The sequence below is a fragment of the Miscanthus floridulus genome, chromosome 12 (assembly GCF_019320115.1).
Source record: "Miscanthus floridulus cultivar M001 chromosome 12, ASM1932011v1, whole genome shotgun sequence".
Classification (NCBI taxonomy): domain Eukaryota; kingdom Viridiplantae; phylum Streptophyta; class Magnoliopsida; order Poales; family Poaceae; genus Miscanthus; species Miscanthus floridulus.
This window is the reverse complement of record NC_089591.1, coordinates 68480096-68500402: the sequence shown is the minus strand read 5'-3', so window position 1 is coordinate 68500402 and position 20307 is coordinate 68480096. Positions and strand designations below refer to the sequence as shown.

Here is a 20307-nt window from a genome sequence, read left to right as displayed (position 1 = left end):
TAGAGTTCTATTATGTATCATTAAGTTGCCTGTAATTCATTTTATTCATGGACAAATGCTGTTTTTTCCTGTGATTCTACACTTGATCTGAGACTTTGGGCAATAGCAATGATGTTTTTTTTTCTATAATACTACACTTGATCTGAGACTTTGGGCAATAGCAATGATATTTTTTTTCTGTGATACTACACTTGATCTGAGACTTTGGGCAATAACAATGATGTTTTTTTTCTGTGATACTACACTTGATCTGAGACTTTGGGCAATAGCAATGATGTTTTTTTCTGTGATACTACACTTGATCTGAGACTTTGGGCAATAGCAATGATATTTTTTATTGACATAATACACCTGTGCTGAGGCTCTGGGCATGTGCAATGATGTTTTTTCTGTGATACTACACTTGACCTGAGGCTTTGGGCATGTGTAATGATGTTTTTTCTTGATATAATACACCTGTGCTGAGGCTTTGGGCATGTGCAATGACGTTTTTTTCTGTGATACTATACTTGATCTGAGGCTTTGGGCATGTGCAATGATGTTTTTTTTCTGTGATACAAAACACCTGTGCTGAGGCTCTGGGCATGTGCAATGATGAATTAGGCTATGGCTGAGGAGATGATGCCTGCTGATGAGCTTGTGTTCCCTGGACTGGATGGTGGTCTTTTAGCTGGTGACAATGTGGTTGCTGGGGATGATGTGACTGGTTTCATACCAGCATCACAGGAACCTGCTCAGCAGAGGACCTCTCTGAGGTGGACTGAGCCCATGTCTGCCTTTGTGCTGAAGCAGATGTGCCATCTCATTACCACTGGAGTGAGGACTAATAAGGGCTTCAAAGAAGTGCACCTGAACAAGGTGGCAAAGGCCCTGCAAGAGTTCTGTGGTCATGAAGTTAGTGGTACCCAGGTGTACAACCACCTGAGGAAGTGGAGGCAGAGGTGGGTGAAACTGTCCAAGCTGAGGGACCTTAGTGGAGCTCAGTGGGATGAGGACAACTGCATGATTGTTCTTGAGGAGGAACACTACAATGGTCATACTAAGGTGAGCAAGAACCTGTGATACTACAACTTGATTTGTTAGATGACTCTTTGAAATATTTTGTCATTAATGCTAACAAGGGACAGTTCATTATGCAGGACCACCCCAATGATGCTCCACTGCTCAATAAGCCCATACAACACTACAAGCAGATGATGGTCATCTTTGCCAATGGTCAGGCAACAGGCAAGTGGGCTATGGGCTCCAATGAGCCACTTGGCACACCATCTAATTGTGCTGAGAGCTCACTGAAGACTGAGATCCTAAACAGTGGCAAGACTGTGACTCCTGAGGATACCAAGAGTGAGGGAGGAGTTGGTAACAAGAGGAAGAGATCCATGCTAGCAGAAAAGGATGTTGTTCTGTTCACTAGCATGGCAGAGGCAGTGAAGGATGTTGCTGATGCTATTAGGTCGACCAAGGTTGAGGATTCCCACCCTGAGCTATATGGTGCTGTTATGTTTGTGCCAGACTTCACTGAAGAAGCACTGATGTGTAGTGGGTTGACCTTCTCTTTTGTGCAGTTGATCTGATCCTGCATAGCTTACTTACTAACACTAACATATAGTTAGTGTCTTAGATAACCCTGCACCTGCAACCTAGATCAACCTAGTGGTGGCAATCTGACCATGAGTCCATTGCCAATGATGTGAACCTTGTGGTTCTGAACTTGATATGGGCACCAGCCTGTGCCTGTGATTTGCACAATTTCATTCTGAGCACTTGCCTTATTGCCTGTGATGTTTGTTTTCTTATATCTGAGCACATGTCCATTGCCTGTGATGCTTGTTTTCTTATACCTGAGCCTACATTCTTTATCTAGCTGGTGCATCTCTTTTTGCCTGTGTTGACATTGATGTGAACTTGATGATCTGAGAACTAATCTGATCTTGTTTGCCAATGATGTAACCATTTCAATATGAGCTTTTGTCTAATGCCAATGATGACGTTTTTTTAAAACTAAGCACATGCCTTGTGCCAATGATGAGGTTTTTTTATATATACTGAGCACATGCCTTATGCTAATGATGTTTTGGTTTATTATACTGAGCACATGCCTTATGTCATTGATGAACTTTAATTTTTTGTTTGTCATTCCATGGTCTAAAAGCTAAAGAAAAAATGAAGCCGATGGCATGTTCGTAGTGGAGCATGCGGTATGCATTGCAAAGAAGGAAGGTCACAACTGAGAGGATAATATAATTTTAGTGGAGGGTGTAATAATATTAGTCTGGGCTTTAGTAATTTTAATTTAGCTTTCCAAAATGATGTAATATTCATTGCAAACAAAGTGTTGTAGCAAACTTTAGACTTGCTGGTGGTAACCTTACCACTAAAACAAAGTGGTAACTCCACCAGCTTCTATGCAGGCAACCAAACATGGTTCCTGCATCCTCTTAATTTGAATCCGACGCAGGTTCAGGGAACCAAACACCGGCTGCATGTGACCAGGCTGCTGGGAGCCAGCCAACCAAACAACCACCCCTTGCATGCGCTCAACCTGGCCAAAGGGGGCCTGGCTGGCTGATGCGAGCTAGGCTGGGCTGGGAAGTGAACCAAACACGCCCTAAAGCGGCCAATTCGTGCTTCTGGTCGGCAGAACTGGCACTGTGGTAGTGGTACTTATGGGGGTCGTTGTTGCTGCAACGTGTCAGCAGTGACCAGTGAGTAGTCAATCTCAGCGACCTCCACCTCTCGCTCCACCGCGCTCTGAATCCATACTCGGCGCCAAGATATGTGGCGCCGAGCTCGGCGCCATGTATTTTGGCGTCGAGGTACCGGCCACGTCAACGTCACCTAGGATGTCCTGCTATGCACGGCCAGACACCTCGGAGCCAAGATCTGTGGCGCCGAGACGTGTTACCTCGGCGCCATGAGTCCTGACGTCGACCCCCAGGGTTTAAAGATGAGTTTAAGTCTTTCAGGGAGCCGAACGTAAATTTTCTTTAAAAAAAGGCCAAATTATAAAAAAATAGGGTAGAGCCTGCCACGTGCATCTGGATATAAATAGTATTGTGGGCATCGATGATCGTCTTGTACCCGACAGTGTGGGCAACAAGACTATGTAGCACACGTATATATTTTCTCTCTTTCTCAAACTTGTAAGACCATCCCCTTCGATAATAAAAGGAGATGAGCTCTCTCCTAAAAAGCTTTCGGGCTCTCTGGCTCTAAAAAAATAGAAGCTAGACGATTCGAGCACTTATGGACCTGAGAACTCAAATAGCTCAATAGCTCTAGAACTCTAAAGCTACACAGAGCATACGCTCCAATACTTCGCGCACGTTAGAGCCCCCGTCACTCTCGGCCCTTTGGTTCAGAGTCCGATCGGGCCTTTAACACCCTCTTCTTATTCCTACTCATCTGTAACCAGTGGCGGATCTAGGATTTTAGATTAGGGTATGCCATAAAAAATATTTCATATACAAATCGGTAAAATCATTTGACAATTCAGTAACAATTATAAAATTTGCAATGTAATTCGCATATATACAGTAAATAACACGATAAGTTTTAAATTTTGAAGATTAAGTTGAAAAGCATCCACATATTACAATATGAATAGTTCAAGCATCTTACTGATAGTTCCAAATATATGCATAAAAGAGAGTAAAAGACTTACAATACTACTTATCTGACTTTTTTAACAGACGCTTATGTACTGATTATATCACGTTCATCCAACCAATTGTTAAAAAGCGATGCAATATCTCCATCTCTCTCTTTTTTTAGAATTACACCGTACGACGCAGACGTACGCAATAATTATTAACAACACAATACCAAACAATTTAAAAAATTGCAAGTGCACGGATTGAATCATCAATCCTCATATGTGATGACACAAACACTCACATGATACTAAATTGTTGATCAATCTTGCTAATCTGTGGACGATGAACACCAGGTATGGATTTTTGAGAAAGAATCAAAGATTATTGATGCAGGTGCAATATGCAAACGACAAATCTATTCATAGTATCTGACCTGGACCCCATGGCCACATGCATCCCCCCTCCAGGCTCAGAGGTGCGCCGTAGCTGCAACCGCTAATCGACCTAGCTGCTACGCTTTGCCGGGCCAAGGCTGAGGCTTGGCGTATGGGTTTTGCCCCTTGCTTTGTTCCATTTATCTATCGAGGCGTGTGCGAGGCAGGCAGGTGAATTTCACTCGTGCGGGCGGCGGCGCCGTAGCGGTTCCATGCCTGCCTACACTTCCTATTACGACGCACGACAGGATCGCAGGGTATGCCGTGACATATACGGCATACCCTGTAGATCCGCCACTATTTGTAATCCCACAGCAAACTTCGAGCATGTGAGCTCAGGAATAAAATCACTGACCGGCTGGGCTCAGGAATAAATCATGTGTCATTGAGTGCTAGGCCACATCTGATCACAACGCACGGCAAAACTATAAATATTTACTTGTTGGTCATTTTTCGCAACGACAATTTGGTTCTCCAAATAAGTTTATTATGAAAATAAATTCAATCATCTATCCTAGATATAGTTTTGGCACTTTTAATTTGATAAACGAACCACACGAGGTCAAAATATTCAGAACTTTAAATCGGCCATGTGGCATGCTGATGCGATGATGTGGCCCTGACATGTAGGTCTAAGGTGTCAGTAAGATACATCTAGTTAGGGCGCGTTTAGTTCCAAAAATTTTTGCCTTTTGGCTACTGTAGCACTTTCGTTTGTATTTGGTAAAAATTATCCAATTATGGACTATTTAGACTTAAAAGATTCGTCTCGCCAATTACAGGCAAACTGTGCAACTAGTTATTCTTTTTACCTATATTTAATGCTCCATGCATGTGCCGCAAGATTTGATGTGATGGGGAATCTTGAAAATTTTTTGTTTTTGGGTGGGATCTAAACAGGGCCTTAATTTGTTGACGAATTACTCAAGCGACCTCTAGGTTTTCCATAGATACATCAAGTAATATATACTATATTGACACAAAAAAATCCATAGATCTCCATAACACTCCCTTCTCTCTGAATAGATCAACTTTTGGAGTTGTCTAAAGTCATTTTTTAGGTCCAACCAATTTTTATAAAAAAGAGTAATACCCTGATAGGGTTCTTATAAATGATGATGTTGTAAGTGGTCTGCGTATAGTATTGTTAACGCATCACGTATGAATACCCTGATAGGGCTCTTATAAATGATGACAGTTATCAGTTACATATAGCAATGCCTGTTCGCTTGTTTGTTTTAGACAGGGCTTATCAGCCAGCCAACAGTGTTTTTCTCTCACAACAAACCAGCACCAACCGAACTTATCAGCCCAGAAACCAACCAGCGAACAAGCCGTATAACCTTTCTCGTTTCTCAACTCGATCTCACTGCTGTCTCACATCCGATCGGCATCGGTCACATGGGAGCTGCTGTATGTGTATCTTGGGAGGGAGCAAGCTTGTAGGATTGGCCGCCGCATCATATCATCGACCCGAGCCTCGATTTCAGATATGATGTTGGTCGAGCAGAAATCAATATGGCCGGTGTGTGTAGGTATACTGGTAGCGTATGAGACGCACATCAGCATCACAAGATAAAAGTCAGCAAGGAGAACGAATGCATCACAGCAAGTTGCTGGATCTATGCCGGAATGTGTCGACGTACGTGTCGAATTCATACCTGGGAGGAGTAGTGCAGTTTACTGTTGACATCTTGCCGGTGCCGGCACCTTCAGCCTTCAGGGCATGCACAGCGAACTGTAACCAAAGCGCTCAAGCGCAGACAGCAGCACTGCGACTCTGAGCATGCTTTCCAGAAAATCCCGCTCATGATCAATAGTTACGGTCAGGACGATCAATAGTTACACACACTTACACAGCTGGCATGTTACTGGTACGTACTCCTACTAGATTTAGTTTGGATTTGGCATCATTAAGAAGCAAGCCGGCAACAATGATCACCAAATTAATAGCAAGGAGTACAGTACGTTTTTCTTTGCTAGGGGCGTTTGTACTAACTGTTGACCCGACAAGAGTACAGAGATAAACGTTGGTTTCCACGACTTTTTTTTTACCGACGTTGAGCAGTTTTGACACGCAATCTCCATCTCAGTGATATATAGGGCCCACGCGTCATCGACTCAATCCCTCTCTCTCCGTCCTCACGGCCATGGCTCGCCTGACAACCGGCCAGCTGTGCTGCTCACGCGTCACGCGCGTCGTGCTACTCGAGCGCCACCGCCCTCCTCGCGCACCGCTGCCGCCACCGCCCTACACATGCCGAGGTGCAGGCGGGTGACGGAGGTGCAACCATAGAGCACTACGGGATACAGTCGTTTCGCCGAGTGCCAGGGGCACTCGGTAATGGCCCAAAAACACCCGACAACTGCTTTGCCGAGTGTAACACTCGACATATAACACACGGTATCTTTTTGTCGGCAAACAGCTATTTGCCGAGTGTTTTTGTCGGGCACTCGGTAAAGCCTTTACCGAGTGCCGGAAAAGCACTCGGCAAAGATTTACACTCGGCAAAATAAAAATGCGAAAAAACCCCCAAAAATAATAGTAAAATTTTTCAAAAAATTTTTTGGGGGAGGCCACCACTAGCCAGCGCCCGCCCGTCTTCATCGAAGTCGGTGCATTTTTTGCGCTAAATTCGTGGCTAACGCAGCCGGTGGGATTCAAACTCACGACCTCTCTCGCGCGTGTCTGCTGCTCTACCACTACACTACACTGTGACTTGTGTCTAGATTCCGTTATCTATCCTCATATATCATACTAAATCGAGAGTAAATTGCTTGTTTGAGGCCTTAAACGAATTCAAATCAAAAAGTGGTCAACTACAAAGTTTCATAACTTTTCGAGATCTACAATTTTCATTTAGGAAGTTTTTCCATCCGAGGTGAAAAATTCGAATTTCAAATTTGAGAGATTCAAATGTAGTTTTGCATGATAAGATGATTTCAAATCAAAAAGTTGTCAACTACATAGTTTCATAACTTTTGGAGATCTACAATTTTCATTTAGGAAGTTTTTTCATCCGAGGTCTTTTAAAAAATTCAAATTTTAAAATTTTCAAATTCTTAAACGTCGTTTTTTCATGACAAGATGATTTCAACTCAAAATGTTGCCAACTACAAAATTTCATAACTTCTCAAGGTCTACAAAGTTTATTTTGGTCATTTATTTATCCGATATAGTGGAAGTAACATTGTTCACAAATCTTATATATCTCTCTTCTACTTTCGTGAAACTAATATGAGAGATATGAGATATGTAGATTTTATGAACAATGTTATTGTCGCTTTAGTCAAATGAAGAAATGACTAAAATAAACTTTGTAGATTTTGAGAAGTTATACAACTTTGTAGTTGAAAAGTTTTTTATTTGAATTCATTTAGGGCCTCAAAAATTGCTTTAAAAAACGGATTTACCGAGGGCAAAAAAAAATGCACACGGCAAAATGCCTCTTTGCCGAGTGCCAAAACAAAGGCACTCGGCAAAACACATCTTTGTCGAGTGCCAGAAAAAAGACACTCGGTAAAGACGTATTTTGCCGTGTGCCAAAAAATAGCACTCGACAAAATACATATTTGCCGAGTGCCAGAAAAAGGCACTCGATAAATACGCATTTTACCGTGTGTCAAAAAATAGCGCTCGGCAAAATATATATTTGCCGAGTGCCAGAAAAAAGACACTCGGCAAAGACGCATTTTGTCGAGTGTTTTTTTACCGAGTGTATTTTATTTGGCACTCGGCAAAGACCGTCTTTGCCGAGTGCCTCATAAAATACACTCGGCAAAACCTCCGGCATTCGACAAAGTGCCGGTTTCCGGTAGTGGAGCGCGCGTGGTCGATCGGCCACGAGCGGTTGAAAAAGACGAGCTCTTCGACACCCTCGGCGGCGATGAGCTCCAGCTAGCGCCTGATGTGGCAGCGGGAGAGGTGGACTCAGCGGAAGGGGCCTGGGTGCGCGTCTAGGACACGGAACGCCACGACGGCGACGGCCCAGGACAGGACGTCCTCGCCTCCGGGCATCGTGTGGTCGGCCGGGACGTAGGCGGGGAAGATGTGGGCGTCGACGACGGTAAGGGGCACGGAGCGCCAGAGGCCGCGGCGGTGCGCGCGGCGTCCTTGGCAGGGAGGCGCGACACGACGTTCTTGAGCAGCGAGTCAGGGAGGAGGCTGATGCGATCGACGCCATCGGCTGGGGCCCGCGCGGCGATGGCGGAGGCGAGGGGCGCGGCGGGAGACACGGGTGGGTCGGGGATGGCGTCGTACGAATACGTGAGCATCATGGCCGTGCCCGCGTCAACGGATCGGGAACGTCGACGCCGTCGTGCTGCATGTTGCTCACGCTGACGTCGACGCTCGTTTGAAACTACTGCTCCTCCATGGTCGCCGCCGCGCTGGAGCAGAGCAGAGTGGAAGAGGAGCGACGTTGGAGCGGAGTGACGTGGCGGCTCGTTTGGATTGGGGAATGACCAGGCTGACTACTCTCTGCAGTGGAGCAATCTACGCCGTCCGATCCATCCAAGGGCCATCTCACAGACTATCTAGCAACTCGGCCGGCCATAACACCGTGCATGATGCAACTTGGTCGGCTCCTGTCTGGCTGTCCGCAGTCCGTCGCCGTCGCCATGCGTTCCTTCCCCTCCGTCGCCGTCTGGCCCGCGAGCACATGCGTCGGCCTCCCTTCTCTTCTTCTTCGCTCGCCGCCCGGGTCTCCTCGTTCCGGATGCCACGCCGCCCAGCTAGGCGCCTCGGAGGGCGTTCTCCGCCTTGCCCGCTAGCCACACAGAGGCCGTTTTCCCGTGCGCCATCTGTGTGGTGCTCGAGCCCTGCTACAGTGCGTGGCCACCGTGGTTGACATCCAGGCGGCCCTTGGCAAGTTCCAGGCCGCGTCATTTTCAGTAGGCGTCGGAGGGAGCAGCGCCCACGAGGGAGCCGCGCAAGGGAGCAGCACCCGCCTCGCCGCTCGCGGAGAGAGGACGCCTCGGGGGAGGGGCCGTGAAGAGGGAGATTGTGGGGTTGAGTCGATGACGCGTGGGCTCCATATGTCACTGAGATGGAGGTTACGTGTCAAAACCGCTCTACGTTGGACAAAACAGCCTCACCAGGTGCTAAAAATGAATGATTTTGACAATTGGGGTACCGGTACTATACGGTTTTGTAGTTGACAGTTAAAATTAGACCAACACAATAGTTTAGGGGCCAAAATTAGATAGTTTTTTATATCATACATATTTGAAGTCATAAGCATCGATACTTTTTACTATATACATATATTTTGTCAAACTTTAATAGTCTGACTAGCTACAAAACTAGAGTTTTCACTCTTTTGGGAGGAATGTTGTATGTGGTAGAATACCATTCAAAGTACGTAACTTTTATTTTGTGTGGGCCCCAACTACGCTAATAGTTTTCTCATTGAATTATACAGTATACATCTCACTATCATCGCAGGTAATAAACACCTACGATGAAGAGGTTATTAGGTCTCGCAAAAAGGGGAAAAATGAAAGGATGTGTTGTTAGGTCACAAAATCCATCACTACAAAATATTAGCCTCATTGTTGATTCCTTGTGGGGACTTACTCTTTGTTGATAACACCCTCATTGATTCCAGTGAGTTCAGGCTTTATATATCAAGTGATTTCAGCCTCATATATTATAGTTACAAAGGGATCAAATAGACTCTAGAGGCATGGTACTATGTGGTGCTTTTGCAAGATGACGATGCTACCGTCTGAGTCATTTTGTGGACGATGAAGTTAGGTGTGCCTAGTGCTCGGCAAGCACAACTCCTAGGATATTCTTGGTGTGGAAGATCTAGCTGCAAGAAATGGGCGAAAAAGAGGAAATGACTAGACAACGCTCAAGGTGAGGTTTATTTAGGTAGTAACACACTGAGGGATGCATAGACGGATTTATTTGGATCCCAACATCCTTGTTTAGGATGTTGTCGGATTCACCTCAATCCATATGTGTTGGGATGGATTGGGGTGAAATTTAGTTAAGTTCCACTCTGATGCATCCCAACACATGTGAATTGATACGAATTCCAACTACATCCAGACAAGGCCTTAGAAGTAAATAATACATGCATTAGCCAGTGGAAACCAGCTTATAACTATTTGTTATTAGAGGGGTGTTGATAAAGCATTACATGGCATATGAGTTGTGGATCTAAATAATGCCTTAATAAACTGTTAAAGCTAATTAAGAAACCCAAATAGACCCTAAGTAGGGTTACTAAAAAAGGGCGTACCCGGTGTAGAGAGCTCTCGCTCTGTGCGGGGTCTAGGGAAGGGTGTTAGTGGCAAGCCTTACCCTCGCCCGTGCAATGAGAGGAGACCGCGACTTGAACCCGGAACCTTCCGGTCACAGGCGGTAAGACTCTACCGCTTGCACCAGGGTTACTAAGGGAGGCAAAATAGAGGGACAGAGGGGGAGGGGTGCATAGGGTTGTATCGGTCTGTCTGAAATATATAGACCTATGTGACTTTAGTCACTCGACATCGATCTAAGATTTCAAATACTTGTCGTTTGGAGCAGGAAAACACATGTTGTAATTGCGCTAGAATCCTAATAAAAGTAGATCACGAGAGATTAACCAAATGACTCTATTCTTCCTCCAAATTAAAGACGGGAACAATTAACAAATCGAATAAGTATTACACGTTCAAGTGCTTGATTTTACATACACAACAAATGACTCTCAACAGATTACATGATTCGTAAATATAAAAAACTAGAATCAACACTCCTCTTGTTCTTCGAGAAGATGTCGCGAGCTCTTATGAAGAAATGATCAAATACAAAAGAAAATGGAAATTCAACAAGAGACAATACATGCGAACAGACAAGTATTTGGCCGCAATGGTTCTACAGGTTTGTAGAACCCCCGAAGGCGTGCGTGCACAAATGAGACAGAAGAGATCAGCAGACACAATGCATGTGTGCCATGCAGGGTGCGTGCTTAATCACGCACAGATGTAGCCCTTGGGCACGCATTTGCCACAGTAGTTGACGAGGGCGCTGAGCTTGATAGGGACATCGATGACGACGCCGAGCACGTTGGCCTTGATGGCCGTGCAGAGGCAGACGGCGGCCTCGAGGTCTACAAGGCCTTTGATGAGGGTGCAGCATGGCTCAGCAGGCACCTTGCCAACCTCGCCTTTGACGAGGCCGAGCACATCGGCGCACACGCCGAACTTGAGCGCGTTCAGCGGGCACTTACCGCTGAATGGAGGGGGTGGGGTAGCAGGAGGCGGCGGCGGTGGCGGCGTTGGGGTCGGGCAGCTTCCGCAGGCGTTGGCCACTGTGAAGAACAGGAGGTTGAGAGCCACGAAGAGAACGGCCTTGGATGCCATGGCTCAAGTTGCAAGCCCCTGCCCTGCAGCGCACTGCTATCTCGTGGATAATAAGAGGAAGTAGAAAGAAGAGACGACTATGCTTGTGCTAGCTATAGGAGTGAGATGGGATGGTTTAGGGAGGAGAGTATGGGTATTTATAGGAGAAACATGAGACCTTATGTAGCTCTCCTTTTCTGTATATATGTAGCTACCACATGGCCCCTTATAATAATGAGGTAAATTTGCACGAGCTCGATCTCTCGTCTACTACTCCCAATCATATATCATGTCCCTTTTTTTCAAAGCTGCTATGTCATGTATAAGGCCTCGTTTGGTCTCCGGTGCCGGAGCCTGAGCCTGAGCCCTTCCGCCGTAGCTAGGTTTTGCTACATAAAACGGCTCCGGCTTCATGTTTAGTGCCGAAGCGTTTCTCCTCGTGGCCTCGTTTGGTGCAGCTCTGTCTATTGCGTGACGGGGGCGGAGCCGGTGTGGGTGCCGCAGCAAATAGGCTCTAAGATATATACAACTCACGTTTGACTCCCTCCATCTTGAAAGAAATAAATTTCTGAGGATATAATTTTTTTCTCAAAAAATAACTTTTCACAAAAACTTAGGACATTGCCTCCTAATACAGAAGCTAATCATCAATGATATAAATGATAACTACCAAATCTAGGAGATATCCTCTGAGAAAGAGGAGACAAGAGTATATGCATTTTTTGCCAACGTTCTTGTCTTTTTTTTTTTGCAAAGTTATTTATCACGGGACAGATGGAGTACATAATATCTTAGTATATAGCTTATTAGAAATCTCGAGTCCATGAATTGTTACATCTCTACCGGCATAGGGCCCAAAGACCATACAAGTTTTCCTAGTCTTAAATATATAGCTCAAGTTGTATCTCATCTCGAGGATACAACTAATTAATTCTTCTCTCACTTCCTTGTTAACTCTATGAAATCTCACCAAAATATCACATGTGCCCCTTGTCATGTATTTAAGACTAATGCACTAGAAATGGCCTAGTATTAGTCCATTCTTTCATCGCATGCCATTTGAAAAGCATTAATATAGGTAAATACACCACCTCGGAACACAAGTTGTATATCTCCACCTGAGATGAGATGTGGTGGTTCTATCAATTCTATTCCACAAACCAAAAAGGAAAAAGAAAAAGATAATAAGAAGTGAGAAGATAATGGACAACACAAAATGCCATTTCTATCCAAACACTCCCTATATTTATCCACCATCGAGCTGCACGTAGATGTATGATTGTTTGGTTCACATAGCCCCTTTTTTCACATGTCTTTTATGTCCCTTGTAGATCTACCAAGAGATAACAAAATACAGCCGTACGTAAAAATTTGGTACTTCTATCCTTTTTAACCGTATCTGTATGTTTTGGTTCGTAATAAGTAGAAGTACGTCCAGTTCCTGGCCCACTAATGCAAGGCGACCACAGAATACTTGGGCCACCTCTCCCCAGGCTACTGGTGTGGTAGCCCAACGGTTGAGCATTCCTAAGTTGCTTGTGCAGTTATGCTTACTGCTCAGTATCGCTCAAAACACTGGCTGGGCTTTCTCATTCCTGTCGACTGTCGTTGTTGTTAAGTTCTAGGCACACACAGTACTCGATCGATATGTGTTGTATAGCTCTGCCTCTGTTTGGGATGTTAAATGAAAGAGCACATAAACATGGCAACGAGGTGAAAATTTGGTCTCACTCTGGTAAAAGGTTATCTCATTCCATGCCGTCCCAACAGATATGTACTTTTACTACTCAAGTGCACCTAATCTGAACGAGACGAGAAACATCCAGCCTGTTTGCTCGTTGATTTCAGCTAGGTTTATTTAATCAGCCAACAGTATTTTTTTCTCACAACAAATCCACACAAACTAGTCCAAACCAGCCCAGAAACCAACCAGCGAACACTCTCACAACAAACCACACGCAGTGTAATCATATGCTCACTGTAAAACTGTTCGTTTGTGCAGGCCTACAGGGCTGGGCACAGCAGCAGCATACATAGGAGTATGCACGGGTATCTACTACCTCCCAAGTACGAAGGAGGTGGACATGCCAGTGAACCACACGCAGTGTAATCATCATTCATCCATGCATGACTATTGAATAACTACCCTAGCTAATTGTTTTTGCATTTCTGAACTTTTTTCCTTTTTTTGGGTGGGGTGGGGGGTGGGGGAAATTCTGATCTTTATTTAATTTCGCTTGCTCTGACTGATCAAGCCGGTAGGCAGAGGAAGCCCACGTGGGAGTGTGAGCCTGGGAGGTGGACGACGGAGGCCCGCTGGGCGCTGGGCGAGCGGTACCGTTGCTTTGAGCCTTGAGCTGGCAGTAGTGTCTCGTGGCAAGGAAAAAAGCTGAGAGGATGGCTTGGAAGCTAGCCCGGACCATGGGGGCCGACGCGCCCGACGCATCGCCATCATCTTGACCCCCTGTCAGGGGGCACAGCAGCGTCGCCTCTAAGGCTGCCAGCCCGTGTTTAGTTTAAGAAAGTTGGAATTTTACATTACGGTAGTATTTTTGTTTTTATTTAGCAATTAGTGTTTAAATATGGACTAATTAGGCTTAAAACGTTCGTCTCGCAATTTCCCATCAAACTGTGCAATTAGTTTTTTTTCGTCTATATTTAATGCTCCATACACGAGCCGCAAACATTCGATGTGATAGCTACTGTAACGATTTTAAGTTAGAACTAAACATGGGCCCAGCCGTGCCGTCCCCGTCCCCGTCCCCGTCCCGTCGCCAGCTGCTCAGTTGAGTAGGAGGAGTACACCACACAGCAGGCGAGGTGGCCAGGCGATGGGGTACGCGCGAGAGAATCGGCCGGGCGGCGCGCTCACGGGCCGCACAGTGCGCAGTGCGAACGAACAAACCAGCGTGCGGTTGTTGATGGTTGCCGTGGGGTTCTCGGCCTCAACGGCTCCACCTCAGAACTCTATTCACGGTGACTGCCGAATGCCGAGGCATCCGCCGACTTCAACGACTGTACTGAAAATCAGACATTACTGCATGCATGCATACCGGCATACCGCATACTCCTACAGTCTACTCACCTGAGGCCCATTGGATTTGACGATCATTCGACAGTTGGCGCGTGCCAGTATCTGTAGTGCAGTGGTCTGGTCGGTCGGTCCTCCCTTTTGTTCTGCACCGTGCCCTGGAAAACTGCTACGGTGTACGTACGCCACACGTACGCACGCACGAGATCCGAAATATCTGTCATGACTGGAGCCCTCGCCGTCGTATGCAGCGTCGTTTGGCTTCCCGGCCGGTCCGTCCTGAGCAGCGATCACGGGTTGCTGGACGTACGCACGCATCCATGGTTTAGCATGGTATAGGTCCATGCATGGCTCCATGCGGTGGTTTTGTTGGTATATACGTTTCGACCCACCGGCCGGCGACTATCCACCGATATACGCCATGTTGTCTTGACTTATAGCCGTATTTTTTCAACCAACGAATAATATTTTTCTCTCACAATAAATCAGCCAACAGTATTTTTAACCATGGCTTTTTAGCTAAATGAACATGACAATAATTTACAAGCATTTTGGTCCAATTACTGGGCATCCAAACATGCCCTAAGGCATAATTATTCTGGAGGCAAGATATATAATGCAAGTAATGGTGTGATTTAGAATATTTCAGTGACCGCTGCTAGTCGTACGAAACCTTTACATGTTCCTTCTTTTTCTCAACTTTTATGATCTCTTTCTCTTTCTCTCTCGCACTCACACACACAGAATATAAAGGTTTTTTTTCTCCAGTAAGAATCTTTCTTTGTCACCCATGACTCAGCCAAGCCTGCATTATTGCGCCCCTTGTAGTTTTCTCCCGTGCAGGAATGCATCTAGTAATTGGCAATGCAAATTTTATGCCATGTTCGTTTGGCTGATAAGCCATGATAAAAAATACGATTAACTGATTTGTTGTGATAGAAAAATAATATTCGTTGGCTGAAAAAAGCACGGCTTATAAGCCAAACGAACAGAACCTTTATTTTCAGTGTAATCCGGGCACTGAGAATTCAGTCATCGGACTGTGCTGGGTCAACTGGTCAAGTAGTGTGACTATTTGTACTGTACTAAACCTCTTGTTTAGTGACGTTACGACGTTTTCTTTGACCAGGGATGGGGGCGGTTAGCTTCAACGATCTCTGGTCTCTTTCACTGAAATGAATTCGCCCATCACGCACGCACCCGTCCCTATTCCCTCTCTTCTACGTATTGCCATCTGCAACATTTTTCAGTCTACACTTTGTGCAGTTCAATCTGACTTGACAGCTTACAAAGTAGTACCAAAACGCATGCTGAGAACGAGGTGGCCGTCTGAATTTTTTTTTCTATGCCGGCGTACGTATACCTGCCTGATGGACAATATTGTCACAAATAACCACGCGCCCAGCCAATTGGTTAACCGGTGCTTACTAGGCCCGGGGCATTTTTTATCATCACCACTTACACCAGCACGGGGTTCCCGTGCCAAAAATTGACGGCCGTCCCGTCCAAAAGAACAGGAAGCTTTTAACTCTCACTGTCGGAAACGCGTGCTTTGTCGAGAACATAAGGCTTTGCCGAATGCCAAATCTCAGGCACTCGACAAAGACACTCTTTGTCGAGGGCCAGACACAAGAGCCCTCGGCAAAGAACGGCCCTCGACAAAGAGGCCTTTGCCGAGGGTACGGCCCTCGGCCAAGACAGGCCCACGGCAAATCAAATCTTTGCCGAGAGCCGCGGCCATCGGCAAAGATGCCCTCGGCTTAGGCCCGTTGGGTCACGGCGGCCATTTCCCGTCAAGCTTTGCCGAGGGCCACCCGTTAGGCCCTCGGCAAAGGTTATTTTTTTTCTGTGAAACCAGCTTTTTTTAAGTCTTTGCCGAGGACCCTAAACCAGACCCTCGGCAAAGATTTTTTTAAAACGAGTTTTTCGGCCAGATTTTTTTTTTATATAAATCGCCTTTGCCGAGGGCCCGAGGCTAGGCCCTCGGCAAAGAAGCCCTTTACCGAGGGCGAGGATAGGCCCTCGGCAAAGATTTTTTATTTTTTTAAAAATTCTTTGCCGAGGGCTACGGGCCAGGCCCTCGGCAATTTTTTTTTGGTTTTTTTAGCCCAGTTTTTTTTGGTGCTACAATACATTGTTTTGAACTCAATTTTAAAATTTAGACCAATTTTGATTTTGTTTTGTATATTTCCTTAATTTATTTCGATTCTTTGATTTTTTTTCGAATATGTCAAATTTGAACTGCAGGTGCATGGAATATTGCAATGTAGTGTTTCGAAAAATGTTATTCATGTTAATTGGTGCATGTTGAGTCCCTATCCACGAACTCGCATCAAATTCCATGAATAACATTTTTCGAGTCATGTTACGCGAACAAGATGCGCGAAATTTGATGCGAGTTCGTGGATAGGGACTCAATATGCACCAATTAACATGAATAACATTTTTTGAAACACTACATTGCAATATTCCATGCACCTGCAGTTCAAATTTGACATATTCGAAAAAAATCAAAGAATCGAAATAAATTAAGGAAATATACAAAACAAAATCAAAATTGGCCTAAATTTTAAAATTGAGTTCAACACAATGTATTGTAGCACCACAAAAAAACTGGGCTAAAAAACCCAAAAAAATTACCGAGGGCTTGGCCCGTGGCCCTCGGCAAAGAATTAAAAAAAAATAAAAAATCTTTGCCGAGGGCCCTGGATCTGGGCCCTCGGCAAAGGACCGAAACCTAAATCCGGCCGCAGCCCAAATTCTCGATCGGAATCCTTGTGAAAAGAAAACCCGCACCGACCATCTCCCTGCCCCACGCGCCGCTCACGGCGCCCCCCGCGCGTCCACCACCACCCGCCGCGCACCCCCCCGCCGCCCGCGCGCCAGCTGCTGCGCGCCCGCCCACTTACCTTCGCACGCGCACCCCGGCCGCCCCGCGGCTCCACCACCGCCGCTGCTAGCCCGCCGCCAGTGCGCCCGCCGCCTGCGCGCCCGGCCGCCACGCAGCGGCCCCACCGCCGCGGCTGTTGCACCCCGGTCGCACCGGCGCCTCCACCACACCGCCCCGCGGCCCCCCGCCGCGTGCCTGGCCACCCCGCGCGGCCCCCCGCCCCGTGCTCGGCCGCCCAGCCGTGCCCCGGCGCCCCACCAGCGCGCCCCGCCGCCCCACCACGCCTAGTGGTGGCCAAGGTCGCGCCCTGCCTCCGTTCCCCGTCTCCGTTGAGCAAGGGGAGGTCGACCGCCCCGGCCGGCCCTCCGGTGGCTCCCCCTCGCCGGCCTTCCCGCCCCGACCCTAGCCCCCAGCTCGCCCCCGTCGCCGGCTGCTGTTGGAGGGGAGGAGGCAGAGGGTGAAGTTGGAGGAAGAAGAGAAGGAGAAGAGGAGAAAGAGGAAGGGGAAGAAAAGGAGAAGAAGAGGAGGAGGAAGGGGAAGAGAAGGAGAAGAAGGGGAAAAGGAGAGAAGAAAGGGAAGAGGGGGAGAGGAGTACTCCAACGCCGCTCGACCTCGCCGGAGAAGAAAGTGACCCCCGCACCGCGACGCCTGACTCCACCGCAACCCTAGGTAAAACTCTCGTTGTCGGCCTTCGTGCCGTATGTGGTTGTGTCGGCCTTCGTGCCGTAAGTTGATATGAGGGCCTTCGTGCCGTTGTGGTTGTCGGCCTTCGTGCCGTTATAAATGTCGGCCATCGTGTTGTTTTTTTGCAGGTTTTGGAAACCTCCCCGTGCAGGGGAGGTGCTGCCGAAATTTTGAACAAAAAATAACCTATTGTCTTTTTATGCAGGAGAAGAGTACGTCAGAGGGGACCCGGAGGACCCCGATCGTCTTCGTCGACGTCGCGAAACTGCCTGCACTGCGTCGCCTCGCCAAGCTTGTAGGAAGTACGTCACCGAGATGCACCACCATGGGCGCGTCAAGGCCCACATAGACTACTACAGGTCGGTACTTAGGCAGTCCCTCCCCAAGCCTCAAGCAAAATGGATTACGCTGACCCGGGGCTAGTACCTTGAGGTAGGCGAATAACATTCATAATGATTCGTTTTGATATTAAGTAGGTTCAATTTCATCTTCTGATATGTCAAATACTCGATGACTTGTAGGTGATTCCCTGGTGGTGCCAATCATATCCCGAGTGCTGGGCCATGATCGTGGACAAGTGGTTATCACAGGACTTTGTTGACACGCACGAGAGGTAGCGGGAACAGCGTCTGATGAGGCAAGGTCCAACTCACCATCAAGACAGTCGTAGCCACCTCGAATACAAACATGCATACGTAAGTGATTTCTTTCATTTATTTTGACGCTCAATTCTGCTTGATTTCTCACCATCTTCCCATCTTTCTCGCAGGAGGCTGCACACCCGGGCGAGGAGGTCTCGGAGTTCTCTATGTGGGCTATGTCCCACATGGGCAGGGCGTCGTCCTCTATCTCCTTCGACTCGGCTGCCCCGCCCCAGGCGTACTCTGACCCGAACGTATACACTAAAGTCCAAGAGTACACATCAACGGTAAGAGAGATCTATGGGGAAGATTACAATATGTGCACTGAGCCCATTGATGCAGAGGCGATCATGAGGCTTGGAGGAGGCAAGAAGCATGGGCGGCTGTGGATTGTAGACGACGCCATCGACTCCACCACTGTTCCCTCCCTCGACGCAATCCGAGCATGGAGCACGAGCTCCAGCCAGCCCATACATCCACGGCCTTCTCCAGCACTGCAGCAGGTCCAAGCACTCTAGGTAATTCCTGCTTTACTCGTCGTACGTAGATATTTACACACCTAAATTAGATTTGCATTACTGATACAATGGAGTGAAATATTGCAGGCCGAGCTGCAAGAAACAAGAAGGCAAAGTCAAGAGCAGAACACGGAGCTGACCGCACAGCTGCAGGCCTAGAAGGTCGCGTTCGAGGCCGCGCAGAAGCAGATGGCGGAGATGATGGTGATCATGCAAAGTCTTGAGCAAGCATCGGGTGTACCTGTGCAGTTTTCAGCTCCTCCACCTCCTACTCCTGTAGCTACTCCTATAAGTATGAAAGTTCACTTTTCGCTTGTGCTTTGCATGTATGTCGGCCTTCGTGCCGTTGTGGATATCGGCATTCGTGCCGTTGTGGATGTCGGCGTTCGTGCCGTTGTGGATGTCGACATTCGTGTCGTCGTTTCTTGTAGGTTTTGGAAACCTTCCCGTGCAGGGAAGGTGCTGCCAAAATTTTCAATTGAGTCTAATCTTTTTGTATTCCTAGATTACTAGATGCAATCTCTAAGTTCCAAAACTGTTTTCCCGGATTATTCACACATGCAATCTCTGCTCCTTTGTGCAGCTTCCGTCCGCGGGTTCCAATCAACCCGCTAGTGCATCACCGGATGATCCTGCTTTTCCTTCACCATCGTCTCATAGGCTAGCTTGATGAGGACTCGTGCTAGGTGATGTTGTGCTTAGATTTCATTAACTTGTCGTAATAAACATGTGAATAATGATGAACATGTGACTTGTCGTTGTAATATATTGTGATTTGTGGTTCACAATTATGTTTGTGATATATTGTGAGAAAATAGGTTTTGTGATATATATGTAATGCTTGTGTCGATAGAATGCAAAAAACAAAAAAAAATTCTGTCTCTTTGCCGAGGGCAATGACCAAGGCCCTCGACAAAGAAGGGTCCTTTGCTGAGGGCCTTAGCAATAGCCCTCGGCAAAGATTTTTTAAAAAAATCCTGAAAATTTCTTTGCCGAGGGCCAGGGAGCAGGCCCTCGGCAAAGGTTTTTTTTAAAAAAAATCAAAAAACTATTTCTTTGCCGAGGGCCTTTGCAATAGCCCTCGGCAAAGGTTTTTTTTAGAAAAATCCTAAAAATTTCTTTGCCGAGGGCCAGGGAGGAGGCCCTCGGCAAAGATTTAAAAAAATTTCTTTGCCGAG

General features: G+C 46.8%; 2 protein-coding genes across 2 annotated transcripts; one reads left to right on the top strand and one right to left on the bottom strand.

The window, feature by feature from the left end:
• Positions 1–606: 606 nt before the first annotated feature.
• On the top strand, positions 607–1574 carry LOC136496060 (uncharacterized). The gene is made up of 2 exons (XM_066491791.1): positions 607–1044; positions 1140–1574. Exons 1-2 carry the CDS (start codon positions 607–609, stop codon positions 1572–1574), a joined length of 873 nt encoding a protein of 290 aa, XP_066347888.1.
• Positions 1575–10821: 9247 nt separating this feature from the next.
• On the bottom strand, positions 10822–11592 carry LOC136498311 (14 kDa proline-rich protein DC2.15-like). The gene has a single exon (XM_066494252.1). The coding sequence runs from the start codon at positions 11384–11386 to the stop codon at positions 10997–10999; it is 390 nt and encodes a 129-aa protein (XP_066350349.1). The 5' UTR covers positions 11387–11592; the 3' UTR covers positions 10822–10996.
• Positions 11593–20307: the final 8715 nt, after the last annotated feature.

What these genes read in the sequence shown, in the direction of transcription:
- LOC136496060 (XM_066491791.1), top strand. Translation starts at nt 607, where the DNA reads ATGGCTGAGGAGATGATGCCTGCTGATGAGCTTGTGTTCCCTGGACTG. An exon ending in ACTACAATGGTCATACTAAG is followed by an intron (nt 1,045 to 1,139) that starts GTGAGCAAGAAC and finishes TTCATTATGCAG; the next exon opens with GACCACCCCAATGATGCTCC.
- LOC136498311 (XM_066494252.1), bottom strand. Translation starts at nt 11,386, where the DNA reads ATGGCATCCAAGGCCGTTCTCTTCGTGGCTCTCAACCTCCTGTTCTTC.